At 45.9% G+C, this 20318-nt stretch overlaps 1 protein-coding gene across 1 annotated transcript in view; it reads left to right on the top strand.

The window, feature by feature from the left end:
• Positions 1–20318, top strand: part of SLCO3A1 (solute carrier organic anion transporter family member 3A1) — a 132501-nt gene that overhangs the window by 77577 nt on the left and 34606 nt on the right. The window contains exon 3 of the mRNA XM_085070402.1: positions 20109–20207. Coding sequence (XP_084926528.1) covers positions 20109–20207 — 99 coding nt within the window. The remainder of the gene's footprint in view (positions 1–20108; positions 20208–20318) is intronic.

Below are 20318 nucleotides of genomic sequence, written 5' to 3'. Positions count from 1 at the left end.
TGGTGGAAAGGACAGGCTCTGACGGTTTGACACTCCTGCATGCTGATGAGTGAATCTCCCTTTCTTTTTTCCTCTGCTACCTTGCAGCATCCTCTGCACAAGCCAGAGGGCTGTCACACTGCCTGCTCTCCCACATCTGCTGAGCATTTCACAACCAGATGGAGATACCTGAGCACTGACCCACATCACCTGTCATTTCAGGACACAGGCTGCTCTGCAGTGTGACACATAGCTGAACTGCCTTTAGACTTGCCTGATGCAAGCCAGGACTCGAGAATCAGGTTTTACTCTCATCACTTAGGTTGCTCTGGAGATCAGTTCTCTGACCCTTGGCAGGCTGTGAGTGCAGGGATACAAGTGCTGGCAGGCTGGAAGCCAGCTGGAGTGACTGTGCTCTAGTCAAAACTTCATCACAGCCCTGTCTGTGGTGGCAATGTCCTGAACTTGTGCCTTTGTCACCCCATCACTGAGATGACTTGCAGAACCTGTGAAGTACATGGTGGTACCCAGTGTGTCCTCATTTACAGTGGCAGCACTGAAACATGAATCTTTATTCTCCTGAAAATATGAAGGGAAAGTACTTTCCCTGAAGTTCTTTGAAGGGCTTCACTAGCTGGCAGTCCATTTTTAGGCCTTTTTTATTGGTACAGAGCCTCTATACATGCCCACTCTCTCTCCCACCACACTTATGCCTTAGACCATGAATTCAAAGTTTCTGCTCAAAACCCTGATGCTTGCTGGCTTTATCAGAATGCAGCAGCCACAATTCTTGAAGTGTTTTAATGCATCCAGTGGAAGTGAGATGCCTTGGTCATGGCAGTGGGATGAGCTTTCATCCAGGAGAGAGGAAAGCATGGCTGAAGGGTAAGGACATCTGTGTGATGGGAGCAGATGGACCCTCAGCTTGGCTGCTGCTGTCATGTCCTTGTAGCAGTAGAGGGAAGATCTAGCACAGCCAGAGATGACAGTAGGATGGTACTCAGCACCAGGTGTGTGAGATGTTTGGTGATGCAGTGCTGGGGAGACCCCAAAAACCTTGGCTTGTGTTGTCTCCTCTGCTGTTAGCCAGCAGTGGAAAGCAAGATATGTGTTTTGCTCTCAGTTTGTTGTTTCTTCAGAGGGAAGAAAAGCAATATTTGGACCTTTTTTTTTCCCGCCTCCAAAATCATCTGAGGTGAAGGACTGTGGAATGTGCAGCCCCTGAAATGAATGTTGTTACTAAATCCAGGCCACAGAGATGTGACCTTTCTAGCCTCTTCTGTGTCAGCTGCAGTTTATTTCTCTAGCTGGTATTTAGGAGATGCTGACCCTTGATCCCAGCAGGGGAGAGTAGCTCCTGGTTTTGGTTTCCCTAAACCAAAATGAGCCAGGTGACTGAGCACATGAACAGGTCTGTGCTAATCTGGCTCCTCAGGACTGAAAGGAGGTGGGATGCCTTTGCACTGATGGCTCAGCCAGCTGCCCCGACTGCTAGCTAAAGGAATACTGAGAAGTAAAAAACAGGTCATGGCTGCACTTGAGAGGGAATATTTATCTGTGGCTTGAGTCTCAGGGCAACATTTGTTCCTGTTGATGGGCAGACATGGTGGTGTAGCATGGAGAGCCACCCAGCAAACTGTTCCTAAATAGTCTGGAGAGTTTCAGTGTGACTCACACGCTGTAAATACAGCTCCAGGTAGCTGGAAGCAGAATATGATGGAACTGTCTCCTCTCTTCTTTATTCATGCCAGCTCTGATTTTTCTAACAATGACAGGTAAAGGGAGAGGAATTTGCATTGCCTCTGCCCACAAAGATTACAAGGAGCCAACAGGCAGCGTGGAGTCACTTCTCAGAAATGACAGTGCCCTGTTCACATATATCAACTTCTTTTGCCTTCTGCCTCTGGATTATTCACGAGCCAGACAGTATGCTGCCTAAATACCAATAGTGAGTAATGAGGATTAAGTGTTGCCTCTAATTCCATAGTTACGAATATTTCAGAACTTCCTGTTCAGGCTTAACTGCTATTTTGGTGCAAAAAAGGCAAGTCTTGGGAATTGAGCTGCTGCTGGTCATGACATCACAGTGCTGTGATTTGGGTCTGGTGTGACACATATTCCAGAGAGCTAAGCTCAGTCAAGCCTCTTATGTAGATGTGTCTGAGAACCTCTGTGGAGAGAGAAGCACTGGTTAGTGAAAGGGGTAGATTTTTAGCGTGTAACAAATGTGATTTTTCTGACTGCTCCTGCTACTTTTTCTTCCCCCCCCCCTCCAACACCCCCCTTCCCATTTTGCTTTCTGAGCAGCAAAATTCAGATCCTGAGCATATGAGTTAGGGAGAAGTTTGGGAATTTTTGACTTGGTTCCATTAATGACAGTCACATGTGAAATCTGGGATCAGGTAAGGAGTGGTGCAGGTACTTCCCTGGCAAGGGAAACAGTTGAGATGTGACCTCCTGGAGGCAGATGAGGGAGGAATACTCTAATATCTGCGCTAGTAATGGTAATGTTGCCTCTTCATCCTTTGGTAAGTTGTAAAAGAAGTAATCCTCACTGGGAGTTCTTTCCTGGAAGTGCTGGGTGAGCAGCATCCAGGAGGTTTGGAAGTGCAGTTGCTGAGTCTGGAGGGTTTTTCAGGTCTCATAGTCACCCATGACAAGAGCTGTGAGAACACTGAAACGAAAGCAAGCTCCCCTATGCAAAGGGATGTCCTTTCTGTGCCTGTCTCAGGGCCAGGTGAGGAGATCTGTGGATGCTTGTACCTGGGATGTGCAGCATGGCTCTCATCAAACTCATTTACCCCTTTTCAGACAAGTTAAAACCTCTCTTCAACTCCAGCACTTCTGCACAAGCCCAGAGTTACTTCAAATACCAGAATTAAAGAGCTATAAAGGTTTGTGGAATGGCTTGTCTCCTCTGTGTACCAAGAGGTGACCTGGTTTCCTCCACATCATCTTTTCTTGCTGTGACAGGACCACAAGCAGGCTGTGGAGGAGGAGGAGGAGGAGGAGGAGTGGCACAAAGTGGTGCTTTGGGGGACAGGGCTCTGTTCACTGCCTGCCATGGCCAGATGGGGAGGTTGCAGCACATTTCTTACCCAGCAGTGAGTGGAAAGCAGGATCAGTGCTGGAGAGCAGTCAAAAGGCAGGATTAAACACACTGTTTGCAGCGGTGCCTGTGCAGTGTTGTCACTCCAGGGTGGATGAAGGGTCCTTTATAAACAGCATCACAGAGCTCTGTGTCCCCAGAAGGGTTTTAGAATTTCAGACAGTGTCAGTCAGCACCTCTTTTTTGTATTACAGCTGCTATTGAAAGGAGTAGTGGCTTTCACATGCAGCATTAAGTGTGTTTTTTTCCCCTATCTTCATTTTCTCCCCTTGTTCACCAGTTCAGTATTAACAATGAGCATGAATTCTCAGTTCATTCCTCTGCATATACATCTGAATGTACACCTGAAAATAATCCCCTTGCAAACCCAGGAGGAGCAGTCCTACACTGACTGTGGTGATAAAGTAGATGTGACCCAACAGCTTTGCCATAATACTGCAGAGCAGTGATACACTTAGTGAAGTCGTGAACTAGATGGACTCTAACCTATTTAGACTGTGAAAATTGAATATTTCCTTGCTGTCCTTTGTGGCACACACTGCAATTACCATTCAGAATGGCTACTGCCCCTATTAGTATTATGTGCTTAGTGGTCATTCAGTGTCAAAGAAAACTTCTATCTTTCCTGAGTGGAAAGGTGTAATAATTTGCCTGAAGGCTTCCTTTAGTCACTGGAGATGAAAACTCTATGACTTTAGTGCTCAGGTAATTTCCTTTAAACAAATGCCCTGCTACAGTCTTGTGCACAGTCTTGCCAAAATGCAGTGATTAAAACTTTCTGCTACAGCCTCCATGTTTAAGGACATTCATTAAGGTCACTTCTAGATCAGAAGGCTCCTTGTGATCCTTGTACCTTTCTGCTGGGGAAACAAGACACATCAAGTTTGCAGAGTGAACTTTGCAGGGTGATTGCTGGGTTATGTCTGCTGTGGACGCTTCTCACAGTGGCAAGTGTTCTAGAAGGTCAATGCATTCAAATTAAGGTGTTTTGCATCAAATTTATCCAAATATTCAACAGGAGATTGTCAACATTATGTCTTTTGGGTGGAGGCAAAAGATTTTTTTTTTTAAGGTAATTGAATATTGAGATGAAACAAACTCTGGGTAGCTATTTTTCCCCTTTTTCAACACATAATGCTTCAGTAATTTCAGTGAAGTGTCTTGGGAATGTTTCTTTTGGCAAAATAAATCACAAGGGCTAATGATTTGTCTCGACATTGGACTAAAGGAATTATTTTCACAGGGATGGAAAAATCTTTTTTCTTTTTAACTGTGCTACTTTGCCAAACTTTCCACAGAACAATCTAAACCTGAGTGGTGGTGTGCTTTCCTTCTCTTGGCAACTCCTTGTCCACTGGGGAACCTCTGTGGTGTCTGTACATGTTTATCTCCTTATTAAATCATGGATTTGATCAGGTAAAGGAAAAAAGCGATGAGAAGAATTAACTTTAAATGCTTTTAGAGTTGAGAAAAGGAGCAAAACCTGGATAATGTGAAAAACCAAATCCCCTTCTCCTCCCCACGGTTCAGATTGCTCTGGCAAGGGCAAAGCACAGAGCTTTCTGGCAGACATATGCCTGCTTTGCAAAGCAGAAATCATCACAATAAATACAGTGCCTTCTGTGTGTCTACTCTGGATCCTTATAAACACAGTGCTTTATTAATCAAAACCTCTGGGAGATGATAAAAGAGCAGAGTGAAGGTGAAGGTGGAATGTTCCCCTGGGATGGCCATTTCACTGGTGATGCTTTACTACAAAGCTAAGTTTGTGGTTTTCCTGTATCCCCTGCAGGATGCAGATTGGGTGCCATACGGCAGAGTTTCACATTAATTTTTATCAAGGTCCTGTGGGTAGCTTTATTGAGATCTGCTCAGAGGGAAGCTGCAAACCAGCCCTGGCAGCCTGCAGATGCAGCCTGAGAGGCTGGGAGGATGCCAGGGAAAGACTGGCTGGAGAAATCCTGATGGCTTTGAAGGAGGGAAAGAGCTGTCAGGGAGTTCGATACACCCTGGACAATACGTACTCATGACCAAGTCTACAAAGGAATCTGCCATTTAAGTGGGCCTAAATCAGCATTAGTGAGGGTTTTGTCTGGGTTTTAGCAGCTATGCAGCAATGCTGTTGGTCACATTTCCTTTAAAACTCGGTACCTGTAGAGAATGGAAATTCCTGTTGAGTGTAATTGTGATTACTCACTTCAGGACTGCTGCTTTGAGAAGGTGCCAGGCACCTGTGTCCTTTGTGCCTGTGATGTGTGCCAAGCCCTTGACTTGCTTCTGTGCTCGATGAGTGAAAATAAAATTAAGACTTGATTATTAAAAGGAGAAGGACATACACTTCAATGGGTGACTGCACAAATTATGAGAAGGGATCCATCAGAGCAGACTTTAAAGTATCTAATGTGGAATCTGGGCATTTTTGGATAGTAGCTCTGGGGAAAAGAGGTGTAAGATTAGGATCCTCATTCCCCAAAGCCCTGGGAATATCCTTGGTCATATGCCTTAGCCTCTTGGTGCCTCAATCCTCTGTCCTCTGTGGTTTAATGAAGGAAGTACCTGAAGTGTGTGATATGCAGTGGCAGGAGCCTCTTACTTCCCTTCAGCAAGAGACAGTGTGACTTGTCTTCCTGCAAGGCTTGATCCCCATGTGCCACTGAACCATCATTGCTTTTTTTGGAAACAAGGAGCTGGTAAAAATTAGAGGGTAGAAATTAAAAGGTAGAGGAAATGAGAGGTTTTCTTCGGACTGAAGAAAAGGCAGAAAACCTGTTTTTCTGCCAGGGTGAACTTGCTACATCCTACCAACCCACGGATGAGCTTCTGTGCTTTGAGATCTCTCTGTGATGCCCCATAATAAGCATCTACAATACCTATAAGTACAGACAACATTTGTGGCTGGGCTGTTGCTACTTTGGAGCTAGCACAGAGCTATTCCAGGACCACACATTCATGCCAGTCATAAGAATTTAGTGTGTTTAAGAGCCCTGCTGTCTGTCAAATATGAATGAGCCCATGAAGCTGGTGGTTTTGGGGTAGAGGCAGTCAGAAGGTGCCCATAGACCTGCAGAAACCCAATGCTTTCAAGCCTCTCATTCCCCAGAGCCAGCTAAAGCACAAGAAGAAAATGGGAGCTTGATATTTGTTGGGTGAAAAAGAGCCCAGATTTTCACAATAAGTTTTATTTCTGTTTTTAGGTATCATTAGCACTGAGTTGCTCATATCATATCATATCATATCATATCATCATCATATCATATATCATGCTCAAAATGCTGCTCAATCCCAGCTGATGTGGGAACAGTGAGGACAAGGCACGTCCCCACTTAAAAACTGATCCCCACTCATGTACCATTCTGTAAAATCTCTTTGGTTTCAGAGCTTCCCAATTTCTGTCTTTCTTGCTGATGGTATTTCCCTGATCTCCTTTCAAGCCTCCCTCTCCCCAAAGCCAGCCTGGTAACATTACCAGAAAGGGTGGCCCTTGCAATGGCTTTCCAGAGCACATTAATGACTAATCAAGGCTGGAATCCTAGCAGGTGGTTAAAAAGGGCCTGTTGGTCATCGTTTCGAGCTCTGGCAGAAAGCCTGCCCTGGAAAATGTAATTACTGTCCAAAAGAATGCGACGAACTCTGCCAAAAATAATGAAAGTAGATCACGGTCCAAAGCCACACCAGCTGAAACATGTGGCAGTTTGTGGGGACCAGCCAAGCACATCCCGCGGGGCTTGGCAGCTCCAGAGTGCAGGAAAACGGGGCAAACTTCCACATTTTCCACACAGAATGTTTTGAGAACAAAGTGTCTGAGAGATGAGTGGTTTTGTTAACTCTTTGTTGTTTTGTTTGTTTTTTTTAATTTGGCTCTGTATCACGCGCTCTGAAAATTCATCACGTAGAAGTGATGATGTGTTTTCAACATTGTGAATTTCTGGGGAGAATTTTCAGCATCCTGTCCTTTTTTTTTTTTCCGCACCCAAAAACCAAAGTAAGGCTAAGCAGTCACGGTCTCATAAAGCCTCCTGGCTTCATCCACTGTATTTTTCCAGTGGCACACTAGTCCATCGAAGGCTTTCTGACCAATTCCACTTACCAGGACTTGGCAATAAAGATAAACCTTGTGAAATGACGATAAAAGAGGCAGCTCTGTTTGCTGGTTTGGAAATTGGCATTTCCAGCTTCCTGTCACAGACTCTCTAGGATTCCTCCCTGTAATGGTTTTTTTAGCTGGATTATTTTAAAAGTATGAGTATTTTAACTTGGATTGCTTCACAGGATAGGGCTTGGAAATGGCAGCAGTGGCAGTTCAGCTGGCAGCACCTGCAGCATGTGGGTGCTAACAAGCTCTATAAACCTCTGAGTCCAGCTCAGGTCCAGCCAGAAGAACGTGGTTGTCTGAAAAATTATTTCATTTTCTCAGCAGTTCATTTGCCTGTCCAGTCTTAAGAGGTTAATATCTTCCAGGAGGTGATTGCTGTAAGAGGGGCTAATAAACAGAGAAATGAGAGAGTCACCATGAATTTATTAATAGAGTCACGCTGGAGATGAGAAGGAGTGACAGCACCAAAATTACTCTTAGAAGTACTACTCAGGAGACATCTGCACTTACTTGGTTGGTTGCAACCCCATTTTTGTCTAACCAGGATGAAGGGATGCTTACAAAGAGAAGCCACTTGAAGCCAAAGATTTGGGAATTAAGAGGCTTGTATTAATCTAAAAATGAAAATTCAATTTTTAATAGTGTTTTTAAACCAAGCAAAAAAAAAAAAGGCAGAACAAACCCGCACCTCCACCCTCTTGAAAACATAAAGCCCATCAAAAAGCAGAAAATTCAGAGGTGGACATCTTGCAGAGTCACACCAGCTCCTGAAAGGTCACTGAGGAGCAGTAATAGGACCAATTTTGAACAATCTGTTTCAGTAATAAGAGGGCATCATGGACTTTCCTGTGTTCATCCTACTTGGACAACTAGGGTTGCTTCCCTAAGGCAAGGGCAGTCTCCTGCTAAACACCCTTAATTGAGCCATTCTGATGTGATTGATTTCAAATGGGATATCTGGGTGCTTTTAACTCACTTCTCAACTTAAAAGGCAGTCCCAGGTCTACTGTGGGAGAATTGCTGTCTTCTCCCAGAGCCTCCATCCAGCCCCTTTCCTGGAGGGCTGGAAAAGTGCTTTATTTCATCTTTCAGCTGTGGCTGTGGCTGCTTAATTAAGGGAGACAAGGCCATAATGATAGCAGCAGCTGTTCTCTCCCCTGGGCAGAAAGAGACTCTTCAGGGACAGGGTCCTCCTTGGCACAAAAGAAAACAATCTTCTGAAAGCCCTGAAGGGGCTGGCAGCTCCCCACGGCTTCTGACTTTGTGAGAAACATCAGGAAAACACCCATGTGGCCTGAAGTTTTGGGACATGGAGGGAGGGCTGTGCTCTAGGGATGAAATGCTGAATAACACTCTCTCTGGACCATAGTCCTGTGGATCCAGTCTCCAGGGTTTGTGCTGATAGTGCAAGCGACTGCTAAACAATTACATTGGGAGTAATCTTAGATTGGGGGATTATCCTGCATCCAGCCAGTCTCCCCATCCCCCAGAACAGACTGGCATCTGGCATCCCACAGACATCCCCACATGGGGTAATTGGGATATTTGGAGTTGCTTGTCAGGCTGGATCACCCCCATTGCCCTCCCTGGAAGGTTTTGTGGGAGGATAGTGCTGTCCCACCCATAAATAATACATATTTAAACATCCCAAATTTCTCTTGCTGGGAAGTTTACATAGAGCTTGTTGGGAAGTAGCACTGCTGTGAAGCAAAGCCCAGCTGCAGCCCCAATCCCACCTTTCCCCCAGTGATCCCTGTGGATGCTTTGAGGACACCTTGGCATCCTCCTGCCACTGTCCAGGGGAAGCAGGAGGAGCTGCAATCTGTGCATGGCCAAGGGCTGAGCAGCCTCTGGATGATGCTAAGGGACCTCAAAGGGAGGAGATGGGTAGGAAGGAGATGCAAGCTACCTGTGTGAAGCCAAGCCTGGCAGGTCCTAGTCCAGCAGCCTAACTGTCTGTAAGAACAAATATTTATCTGCTGTAAAAAGCAAACGGTGGATTTGATCCAAAGCCAGTTAAGATCAGTGCAAGAGTTCCCCTAAACCTCAGTGAGATTTGGGTCAAGGCAAAGAATGACTATTGTCAAGAGCAAATGCTTTTTTCTGATGGTGTTTGCAGAATGAGGAAGCGGAACAACCCAAGTTTTGTTTTTAATTTCCTTTGCTTCCTGACAGCTTAGCCATGACCAGAGTAGATTAAATCTACTGTGCAGAGGAAAGCACAGTGCTTTCCTAAATGGTTGGTACAGATAACTGTTATCAGCACTGGGTTCCCAGCAGCTTGCCTGACATCATCGGTGATTCCCAGGCCTTGCTTCAGAAATTTGGGATGAGCTCACCCAATGCCAGTTCCCTCTGAGTCATCCTCCACCATACAGCATTGTCTGTACCTGTGCAGCAGCCAAGCAAAAGGAGATTTGAAGAGACATCTCAAAATTGTGTGAAAACTGCTCTTGCTGAAAGTGAAAGTTTTGCTGGTGGCTTTTGGGAGGGCAGGAGCTGCCCAGGCAGTTCTTAGGGACCTGTTGCTTTTTGGAAACTCTTTCCTCCTGCTTTCCTTCACAGATGAACAAACCATATATTACATTGCTCTTTAATTGTTCTGGTCTTTTCCTCTCAGACCTTTTGAAAAAACACGAAACAAAAGCAGAAAAATAACTTAGAATTGCTTATGTTCCCAGGGAGCCATCAGCTGAGCTGGAAGCACTGGAGCAGGGGTGATGTGGGGCAGTGGGAGGCTTTCCTTGGCACAGAAATGCCTGAACAGCAGGAATATGAACTTTTCACCCATTGTTCAGAGCCTCAGATTCTGTTGCAGGTGTGGCATTCTGCTACAGTCAGGTGAGAGGTGGGAAGGAGCAGTGGGGAATTTTGCAGGGAAGAGTTTTTCAAATGGTGAGACAGACTTTTAGGAGGTCCAGTAGGGAGGAAACAGAGCTAAACTTTTTCTCCCTGACTCATCATTGCTTAGAAAAGCAGCAAGCTGTCTATATTGACATAAAACCTCAGTTAGAAATGGAACCTGTTCTCATTTAAGATATGTGGGATGGGAAGGGATACCCCCAAGACTGAGGTTAGAGAGAGGGGGAGGCAGTTCTGGCAGCTTTTTCCTCAAAAGAATGTGTTGTGTCTGTGCTGAACTCAGTACACAGCTGAAAATAAATAAATAAAAAAGGGAAGGTGGTGTTGCACCAACCTCCAAATGCCAAAATTCACTTTTTACAGACTCTGAGAATCATATGTGTGATTGTACTCTCAGTTGTATGAGCTGTTGGGGTTTTTTTCCCCAGTGTATTTTAGAGTGTAAGGAAGTGCTGACTTGTGCAGAATTCAAGTGATGGAGGTTAAAATGTGCAAGAGCCTCAAAAAAGCATTCATGTGTGTTGAGCCAACACAAGTTATGCTCACAGGTGGGGTGGGCAGCTTGTCAGAGCAGGGGAGAGAGGGCTGGGAAGAATTTTGGGAAGATATTTAATGTATCCCTACACTCCCCTATAGGATGAAAACCACCCAGTATTAAAGGAGACATCAGTCAGTTGCAGTCCTAAAGAGAGAGAAAAATGCCCTAAAAGTATATTTCCATACACACCTACGGTTGGCACAATTCCTGTGAAACAGCACAAGGAAATCTGCCTGTCTGTAGCTACAGAGGCATCAGGAATTTGGTGAAACAGGTGTTTGTGTTTAACAGCAGGGAGGAGACAAGCACAGCTCCAAGGCGTGCGACTTCAGCCCTTCAAAAACCCCACTTGGCATTGGAGCATGTGGCTTTTTTCCTTCCAAAGCCTCTTTGGTGGCTGCCTCCCAAGGTAATTAGCACGGGGAAAAATCGCTTGCAAGGTGGAAATCTCTGTTTCAAGCCCACGGCTGCGGCTGGGGTGTTGGCACCGTGTGTTGGAGGTGTGGAATCCGTGGCTCGTGGGCTTGTGTGTTGGGGTGTAAATAGCCTGCCCTGGATTTGTAGGCTATAGTTAGGAACGTGTTTGTACCCACTTCTTAAACTGAGCTGACTTCTGAGGTGATAACAAGCGAGTTTCAGGACAGGAATGTGAGCCAGCGGGGTTGGTGGAACAAGTGCCTTGGACTGGTTTTTCAAAGATCACTCAGCATTGGCTTTTTGTGACACATCTGACTGCACAGGACACAGATTCACACTTTGTTTGGTTCTTTGTTTCCTTTTTGCAGAAAGTTGCAGAAAAATTGACTATTAAGCTTCTTTTTCAAGACTTCTAACCCAGCCTGAGTCTCTAATCTCTGTGATGTGTGTCCAAACTACCTGTAAAATCTTTGCAGAAGGAGACAAATCTTTGTGAGGATTAAACAGTATGCCTATCTTAAGGGATGCTGGTTTATAGAAATAACCAGCATGAAGACAAGCATTTTGGAAGAGGGTGGAGACAGCACTGGGTGCAGGGAGATGTAATAAATCACTGTGTGGTGCATGTGTTTTCATAGCCAGTGTCTGACCAGGAGGCTTGAATGCACTGATGTGATTCTGCACACTGTTTGTGTGCAGAGTGTGTGTAAATATTGGGAGACAGGGCATCAGAGTGATTGCAGCTTAAGTGGGAAAACACTGCTACAACAATGCCACTGCGTCCATAATCCTCAGTGAGTGTTCACTGCTGTGGTTAAATATGCAAAGACTGATGGAGATTGCCAGTGGATTAGCTCTCGTGTGACTGGTGCCAGGGATTGATTAGCATAAGCAAATTTCTTCTCCAGCTTCCCATCAGTAAGGAGGGAAATGCAGCAAGAGGTCCCTCCGCTGCCTGGGAGGGAGCAGGGATGCTAGGGAGGAAAACTGGAGTGGGGAGCAGTTTGTTCCCAGAGTTAAGTGGTGTGACCAAATTAATCCCAAGACTTCTGTAGTGAGCACATCCCCAGAGTTTATCTTGCAGAGCTCACAGATTGGCTGCTTTAATTTTTGTTTTGCTTGCAAACGCCTTTTTGACGGTTGTGGAGCTTTTCTCACCGTGTGATTTGTTTCTCTGCCATCTTTTGGGTGATTCTGTTTCAGCAGCTGGATAAAGGAGGGACCTAAAAGCCAACAGACATAGGGCTCTGAGCTGGGTTTTTGGTTGATTTGGGGTTGGTTGTATTTTGTTTTGGGAGGGGGTGTTGGCTTTGTTTTGCTTGAGTTTTCCTTAATTTTGTGCTCATCAGAATGAGAGCACAAACCAACTAATGAGAGTGTTTTGAGCTGCCACAAGTGTGCCTAAGTCATTATGGAAAATTCAGGCTTGTTCTCCTAATGCAGCAGTGCAATCCCTTTCTGTGCCACTCTGCAAACATTCCATGTACATCAGGATCCCCTGGGACTGTCAGTGCTTGGTATAACATTGATCCTTTCACCTGTAGCCTTGATAGTGCTGGGGACAGGGATTTGCTGATAAAACAAACCTAAGGCTTGGTTATAATTGAAAATGCATGGTGGTTCACCAGGCAAGATACTTGCTTATAGAAAACACATTTCATCTCCAAGTCAGCAGACATTTCCTTAGGGAAGTCCTGAATTCTGATGGAAATCAATATTTAAAGGGACCTTGATAGTCTGGGGAGAAACCTCCATGGAAGGTACTTTCAAGTCTGAGCAACCTCTTTAGGGGTTAACATCTGAATGTTAAATATAGGCTAGAACAAAAACTGTACTGAACTAGTGAAATAGTCTTTTCCAGCGGGCAGGAGGAAGGCCACTGCCATGGATGAATCAAATGAGAAGTTTGTTATATCTGTAGCGTGTGTGCATGTTTTTATTGCCTCTTGATAAGTAAATGAAACCCCCCCAACCAGCTTTAGATACAGTCATTAAGTCTTGTTAAACACGGGGGTAAATAAGTCATTCTGCAGCATTTCCATACAGTGGTGAGTAGCTTACATTAAACCCCCAAGTCTTCATGAAGCAAGACCTGATTTTACAGGCTGCTGAAACTGATTTGGTATATTGATAGAAAGGTTTGATCAGAGAAGAGGGGAAGATGGGAGATGTCCAAGGCTGCCTGATTTCAAACTCTGTAACAATTTCTTTCACTGGCTGAAGGCAGGGCAGTCAAATCCTAAACCCCCTTGTATTGCTCTCCCATCACAAGTGGTCACATGGAAATAGGAGGAATCAGATTCAATCCAACACTTGTGCTTTGCAGGCTTTCTGGAGCTGCTCCACTGGCCCAAAAGCAGCTGCAGGTCTGTCAGTGAGAAACAGGATGTCTTGGGACTGTGCTGTCGAATCTTTATCCAGGTGTTGTGCTGCACACACAGATGCAGGCAGTGAGCTCTAACAGTGGAATCAACGTGAAGATTTCAGAACTAAAACTGAGTTTGTTCAAACACATTTTGTGTCCCTGGTCACTAAAGCACTGCGTGGTATTTGTGAATCTTGCAGCACATCACAAGGAAGGACTAGCTTTTGTTTAAAGGTGGAAAAGTAATGAGATGCAGTAAATGGTCCATGGGAAGGTGATGGCTGAGCATGGAATTCAGCCTCTCACTGCCTTGGGAGTGTCAGGACATCTGTCCCTGTCTTTGGCATCATTTGAGCCACAAAAATAGATATCTGAGGGCTGTGCTGGTGTTAAACACCTGAAGGCAAAACCAGTAAATAATATGTGTGCTCCTGTACAGATGGGATGAACCCCCAACCTCTTCACTCCTGCCCACCTCATACCAACACAGGGCTGGACCCGCTTTGATCCCCATCAGAACAAAGCCTAAACATTACAGTGAATTATCCCCAAGTTGTTCCTCATTAATTGACAGCTGCAGGCGCTTGGAAACATCTGTCCAGACTGCTTGAACATTCCCTTCGCTTCAGTGGTTGCACTGGGGAAGCAGAACAAATCAAAACACGCCGCTGGTCCAACACCTCCTCTTCACCTTTCCTGCAGCCGGTGCGAGCGAGCAGGAGGTGCTGATGGGCAGCTGGCTGTGGGGACAGGGAGGTGAGTGGCAGGAAAAATTATGTCTTTCCATGGCAAATGAGAAAAGCTGGGAATGAGAGCTGGAGGGTTGAGCAGGAATGCAGGCACCCTTGCACTCCTGTGGGCACTCTGTCTGCCAGGGAGGGTGGGCAGTGCCGGGTGGTTGCAGCGGGTTTTGCTGTGGGAAGAAGCCATCTGGGTAGGAAACAGCCTCCCTCTACCCTTACTGTGCATTTTTGAGATTGCACAACTAGTAGAAGTCAGAGAAAAGGTTTTGCCCACCAGGTGTGTGTGGAAGCTTTTATCCCAAGCCCTTGAGAGCCACTAGCTGATGTGCAGGAGGATGCAGCATCCCCAGTTCTGTGCCAGGATGCCTTGGCTTCCCACAGGCTGTGCTGGGCTGGTGTCTCTTTAAGGGCAGGTCACGGAGCACATGAATTACAATATTCCAGTAATCCCTTTACATTGGCTCTCCCAGCCCTCCACGCAGCGGGAAATGTGGGACAAGCAGGGTTTTGAGATTATCTCGTGCTTTGCAAAGCCAGTTCCCTTTGTGCTTTTAGAAAGAGCTTGCTCCTGCACAGGCAGGGGGCTGGGGGTGGCATTCCTGGCTGGATGCTGTCCCCTGACCACAGAAGCACCCCCAGGACCAGGGCAGAGGGGAATGTGAGCTCTGCCCTCCTACACACCCCAATATCTGTGGTTTTTGATGGTCACTGAACCACACAGTTGCTGACAGAGTTCACATTCAGGTCCCTGATCCCTTCCTCCACAGGGATGTAGATATTTGATGCAAGGACAATATTTTGCAGCAGTTTCCCACTCTTTCCAAACTGATCAGGTTTTTGCCCACCAAAGCTGTCCCTTGGGATGGTGCAAGGGGAAGGAGGTACTTCTCTGACCATGTGCTTTGCTTCAGGTGTGCTGCTCCTCAGGAGCACAGTGAATAATCTCCTACACTCTTTAATTTCATGGAAATGCCAAGGCAGGAGCAGCCTGGCTCCAGGGGACCCAGCAGGAAGCAGTGACAGCTCCATAGCTAAATAAAGCAGGATCCTTGCTGCACCAGGGGTTTGCCCAGGTTGGGAAGCTCTGTGTGAGTCCCTGCTGATGGCTCCTGCTCTGATAGCTGGCCCTGCTGTGGGAGATGCTGCTTTTCCTTCTCCTGTCTCACCTGCCCAGCTCCACCTTTGCTTGGCATATTTTGGCAGCTCTCCAAAATAAATTTCCTCGTCTGCTCAGCCCCTGGTGAGGCTTTGAAGCAAAATTACTTGGTGTTCTTCAGCTGCCTGCGTGGTTTTTTTTCTGAGCCCGTGACTGTGCTGAGCCTGCTCTTACTCTTCAGTGAACTGTACCTGAGAAGCCTCCTCCCTGCACCTTGGTGACCCTGGCAAGCCTTGCAGTGTGTCCCTCAATGCCTTATTTCCAGCCAGGAGGGTTTCTCCTGGGAGTTTCCATCCCCAGTTAATTCATTACAGGGATTGAGTTGATGCTTCACCTGTTTCACCCTGCGAACAGCACAGGTTTGCTCATGTTTCAGGATCCTGTTGCTGCTGGAAAGTGGCTTGAAACACCAAGGTACAGCTCTTTGTTACTGAAATACTGACAGCCTTTATCCCTGTCCCTGCAGTTTGGTTCCTGTGCACTTTGCATGGCTCACTGAGCATCTCTGTGCCACCATCTCCCCACGGATGTGGTACCTGCTGCTGCTTTTTCCCTTCGCTCTAATGGGAAACTGCATTATCAGTCTTGGCCCTTACTGGTGATAAAATCTCATCACAGAATGTCAGATCTAATACTACCTCTGTCCCAATCCTTTCCTCAGCCCCTGGAAAATGTTGGTTGACAGGACAAAGTAGGATTTGGCAAATTGTTCCATTTGAAAAGGTGGAGAGGAAAATATTTCTGATTTCTCAGTGTAGCCTGGCTTGCTGCTTTTTTTTTCCTGCCTTTTTGGGAGGCAGGAAATCTGCTGAAGGGGGTAGAGTGAGTAAATTGAAAATTATTACCTGTTTTCAAACTAAAATGTAATTATGCTCTAAAAGGACACAAACTGAAAGGAAGTATTTGAGAGTTACCAAACAAAACATTTGAATTGTCCCAAGGCAAAGTTGGTTTGTTTTTAAATTTGCATCTCTGGAATATTTCTAAGAATTTCTGTAATTTAGTAAGAATTTAAAAAATAACCCTGAGATTAAAAATAAACATACCATCAAATTTCAGTACCTGCACTGATCACTGGTTTTATTGGCATCAGTGGGAGTTTCCCAAGAGCCTGGTAGAGCCAGGGTTAGACTTTGATCTGTTTGCTTCTGGTATCAGCTCCTGGTCCTCTGGCTCTATCAAATCAGACTGACCTGAAAGATAGAGGGAAACATGGAAAAAGACCAAGCAAGAGGTACTAAAGCTAGCCCCAAACCTAGCACATCTGAATCCTTAGCAGCAGCCCCAGCACTGGGAAAAAGGCTTTTGCAAGGCTTCTTCTCTACTAAGCAGCAGCTTTGTGGCTGCATGACGAGGTGGGTGATGTGGAAAGTGTTCTCCTAATAACGGGGGTGGTAGCACTTGTGCAGGATTTCTCAAAAGAGGAAGGATGTCTTAAGATAATTCTGACTTGCCTAATTTCCCCATGAGTCCTCAATTCTGCATAAATGTTCAACCACAGGCACTACCCCAATTGCTTAATAGGCTGCTTCTTGTGCCCAGCAGCATGCTCCACTGATCCTTGAGCGTGGTCCTGCTCTCTGCAGACCCTGGACTATGCATTGTGACAGTCCATGCCTTGGGTTTTTCCACAATCTGCTTAATCCGTGAATTAAAGTGTAAAATGCTATTATCGCAACCGTAGGATTTTGTTGGAGTCTCAAAAAAGATAAAAAGGGCGTGAGGTGAGCCACTTGTTTTCTTGATTTTAGGAAAAACTACAGAAAAAGAGAAAACACAATTAACATGGGGGTTTTTTTTAAGCTAGCCTAGAGGTGAATAATAATTTAATAGCTTTTGTAAGATGTTAGATAGGTGTTTCAGTGGATGCTCTATCCCACATTGCCCTCTAGTGAGGACATTGCAGAGCAAACCATGCCTTCCTGCAGCCACCAGGATATGAAATGTGGTATTTTAACAACTGAGGACAGGGCTTGTTTCTCACACAGTGGGTTTGAGATGCAATAGTGTGAGGAGAGGCAGCATTCATCTGTCACCTGTGCCTGTACCTGCACTGGCCACAGCTTTCTTGATGTTTGCCCTTTTCTGAGCTAATTGTCTCTGCAAGCATCTCCCTCCTGCTGCTGGATCACCAGCCACAGGTCTCTGCTCTCTTCTGCTTTGGGGAAATATTTCCTGTTTGGTGTCAGTGAAGGAGGAGCTTTTTCCACGTTGTCTTGCACTTTTCTCCATGAAACACACCCCATGATTTTGCCTTTATACACCTGGTCAGACAGCTCTGTAGTTTGGTGATCATCACAGGGCAAACTTCCATCCCTCCTCAACCCAGCACTGGTGCATCCAAAACTGTTGCCCAGAGAGCAGAACTGACCCTTGTCCTTCTGCCTGAGTGGCTCCATTTGTCATTGTCCCAAATGATACGAGGCTCAGCATGTCCTTATGTGTTTGTCCATAATTAAATAGAAATACATCATTAATGTTCAGTTTTCAAAAGTATTTGAATGCTGTCTCGTTCATCACAGGAACAGCCATGGCAATTTCTACAACATGCTGTCTCTTTAAACTCCGTGACTAAAAACTTCACAGTTACAGAACAGTTTGTCCTAAAACCTGTGATTTTCTGCACGCAGACAGGAAAAGGACACAGTGTATATGGGAGACACGTGGGTGAGGACAGTGACTGTGTCAGTGCCACCCTCCCTGGGGCTGTGGGACCCTAGGAACACCATCGTGTGTGAGGAGCAAGGATGAGCATCACCGTCACCCAGCCTGCTCCACTTGGCACATGTGACTCAATGACAAACACTAATGCCATCTAGTGACCAAAAGATAAATATTACATGGATGTTTTATTAAGTGCTGTTGGAAATTGTATAGCCCCAAGTGGGGCTGGGAAGGAGGGGAGGTGGGGCTGAGGTGTGCTGGGAAAAGAAATCCTTTTTTCTCTGCTCTCCCAGCCTGTCTCTCCACTCATTTCACATCCCATTAAGAGCTTCTGCCGGTAACCAGGGATAGATCCCCAAAGGAGCAAAGCACAGGTTTCCCAAGCAGCTCTGATGAGCACAAATTCCCCAATTTACTGCTGGATCATGGAGCACAAACCCAACACCCCAGGACAGGAGATGGCTCACTCACAGTCCAGTTGTGACAGGGACATCACAGGCTGCACTGTGGTGCCACTGCTGCAGCTTTGAGCTTAGCTGGGACAGGGCAGGGGCTGGCAGCTCTGACTGCTGCCCTGCCAGCAGTGACTTTTCACTGCAGTTCATACAACCTGGCGTTTCTTTTCCTCCCACCACCTTTGTTTGTCCCTGGTGCTGCTGTAGGTGAGAGCCCTGAAGGCATTAACACACCAGGCTCCTGTGTGAGCAGCTGGCTGGAGGCACCTCTGCTTTGTCCCTGGTTGTTAATCCAGCCAAGTCCCATTGCCAGCAACCTGGAGGAATGAGTTTTCACCCTGTATTTTGAAAATGAAGATGAAGTTGGTTCTGACCATACCAGTTTATTCTGCTTGGCTGAGCTGGTGGCGGCAGGTGCAGTTTGCCTTTCCTGAGGATGGTGGTCTGGGAATTTTTTTGCAGCTCTGATAATTTCTCCAGCTCCTGAGAAACGCACAGAGAGGGAACTTGGGAATTAAAAGTTTCCAGATAAGGAACTCAAGGACTGAGATAGCTGTGATGGAGTGCATTATGAATGCACTGAAATGCCAGGCAACACCCCCAGAGAGATTAGGAGAGCGAGCAAAGCACCCAGATGCAAATAAACTCCTTCATGGGCCATTTCTGAAGTGCAGTGGCAGCAAGACTGGTGCTGGCACAGGCTGGCACATCTCTGCTGAGGTGCTTCCCTTGCCAGGCATGTGTCCATCAGCAATTCCTTGTCCCAGAGGGAAGAAAGAGGCTCTTGCTTTGCTCCACACTGCTCAGACTGTCCCTGCTTCCTTCAGAAAGCCATTTACAAGGGTCCTGGGGGAACTTGGTTGTTTTTCCCAAATGATGCCGTTATCCCAAATGTGAAGGTACCAAATATGTTCTTATTGTCTAATTTACATATGTTTTGTGTTATCTTTGCTGCTTCTTTTTCTGGATTATCCTCGTGTCCCCCGCCTTCCTGCCCTGGATAATTGAGAGCTGGCACTGTGCCTGTAGCATTCCTGTTTCAGGGCCAAAATGGGAGTGAAAATAATGCTTCTGAATGCTGTATTGAAACAAATAACTAATTTCCTCATAATAGCTCTTCTCCTGGCATTACACTGGCAATTTCATGCAGGTTTTGCAGAAAGAGCAAGTAGTTGTGAGAGGCTTGAAGATTCAAACACCCTGATGAATATTTGCCATGGGGGTCTGATGGGGAGAATGGCTTCATGGATTTGGAAAAGCACTCCTACTTCTGTAAAGGGACTTTATCCAGCAGTCTGTGACAGTGCTCATTTCACAGATTTGCTGTCCCTAAAGTCTGCAAATTCTGTCTACCAGGAATTTAGCTGGAGGTGGCAAAGACAGACTTGCCTGTGGGGAGAAGGCAGGTCTGCCTTACCTGGTGCTGTTGAGTAAGACATCTTTTAGAGCAGCCAGCCGACCAAAACACAGCATATGTCCACACTGTCTTCTCAGCTCAATAGAAATCCTTCAGCATTATCACACCTCCATCTGTTTCATTTTCCTGGAGAGATATGGAAAAGCAAAACACATTTAGGGTGCTCTTTTGCCTGGAGCATTGAACACAGAGACAATCCCTATCTGTTTGCCATCAGGAAGGTAATACCATCTCACAGGAGACAAGGAGAGCAACTTGCAATGAATAACCAGAGCCTGGTACTAATCTTGTCTTTTCTCTCTCCTTGCAGGGATCCTGTTTACGATGCTGGTGTTTGGACCAGCCTGTGGATTTATCTTGGGCTCCTTCTGTACCAAAATCTATGTGGATGCTGTCTTCATTGACACAAGTAAGGAGAGCTGGGTTTGGTTTCAAATCAAATACACTAAATATGTATCAGCAGGACAAAAATGTTGATGCTGACAAGCACGAAACTGCCTGTCATTGCATCTTGAGTGTC

The sequence above is a fragment of the Lichenostomus cassidix genome, chromosome 10 (genome assembly GCF_008360975.1).
Source record: "Lichenostomus cassidix isolate B80296 chromosome 10, HeHo_3.0, whole genome shotgun sequence".
Classification (NCBI taxonomy): Eukaryota; Metazoa; Chordata; class Aves; order Passeriformes; family Meliphagidae; genus Lichenostomus; species Lichenostomus cassidix.
Note: the sequence above shows the minus strand (reverse complement) of the source record. Positions and strands in the feature narration are given on the sequence as shown.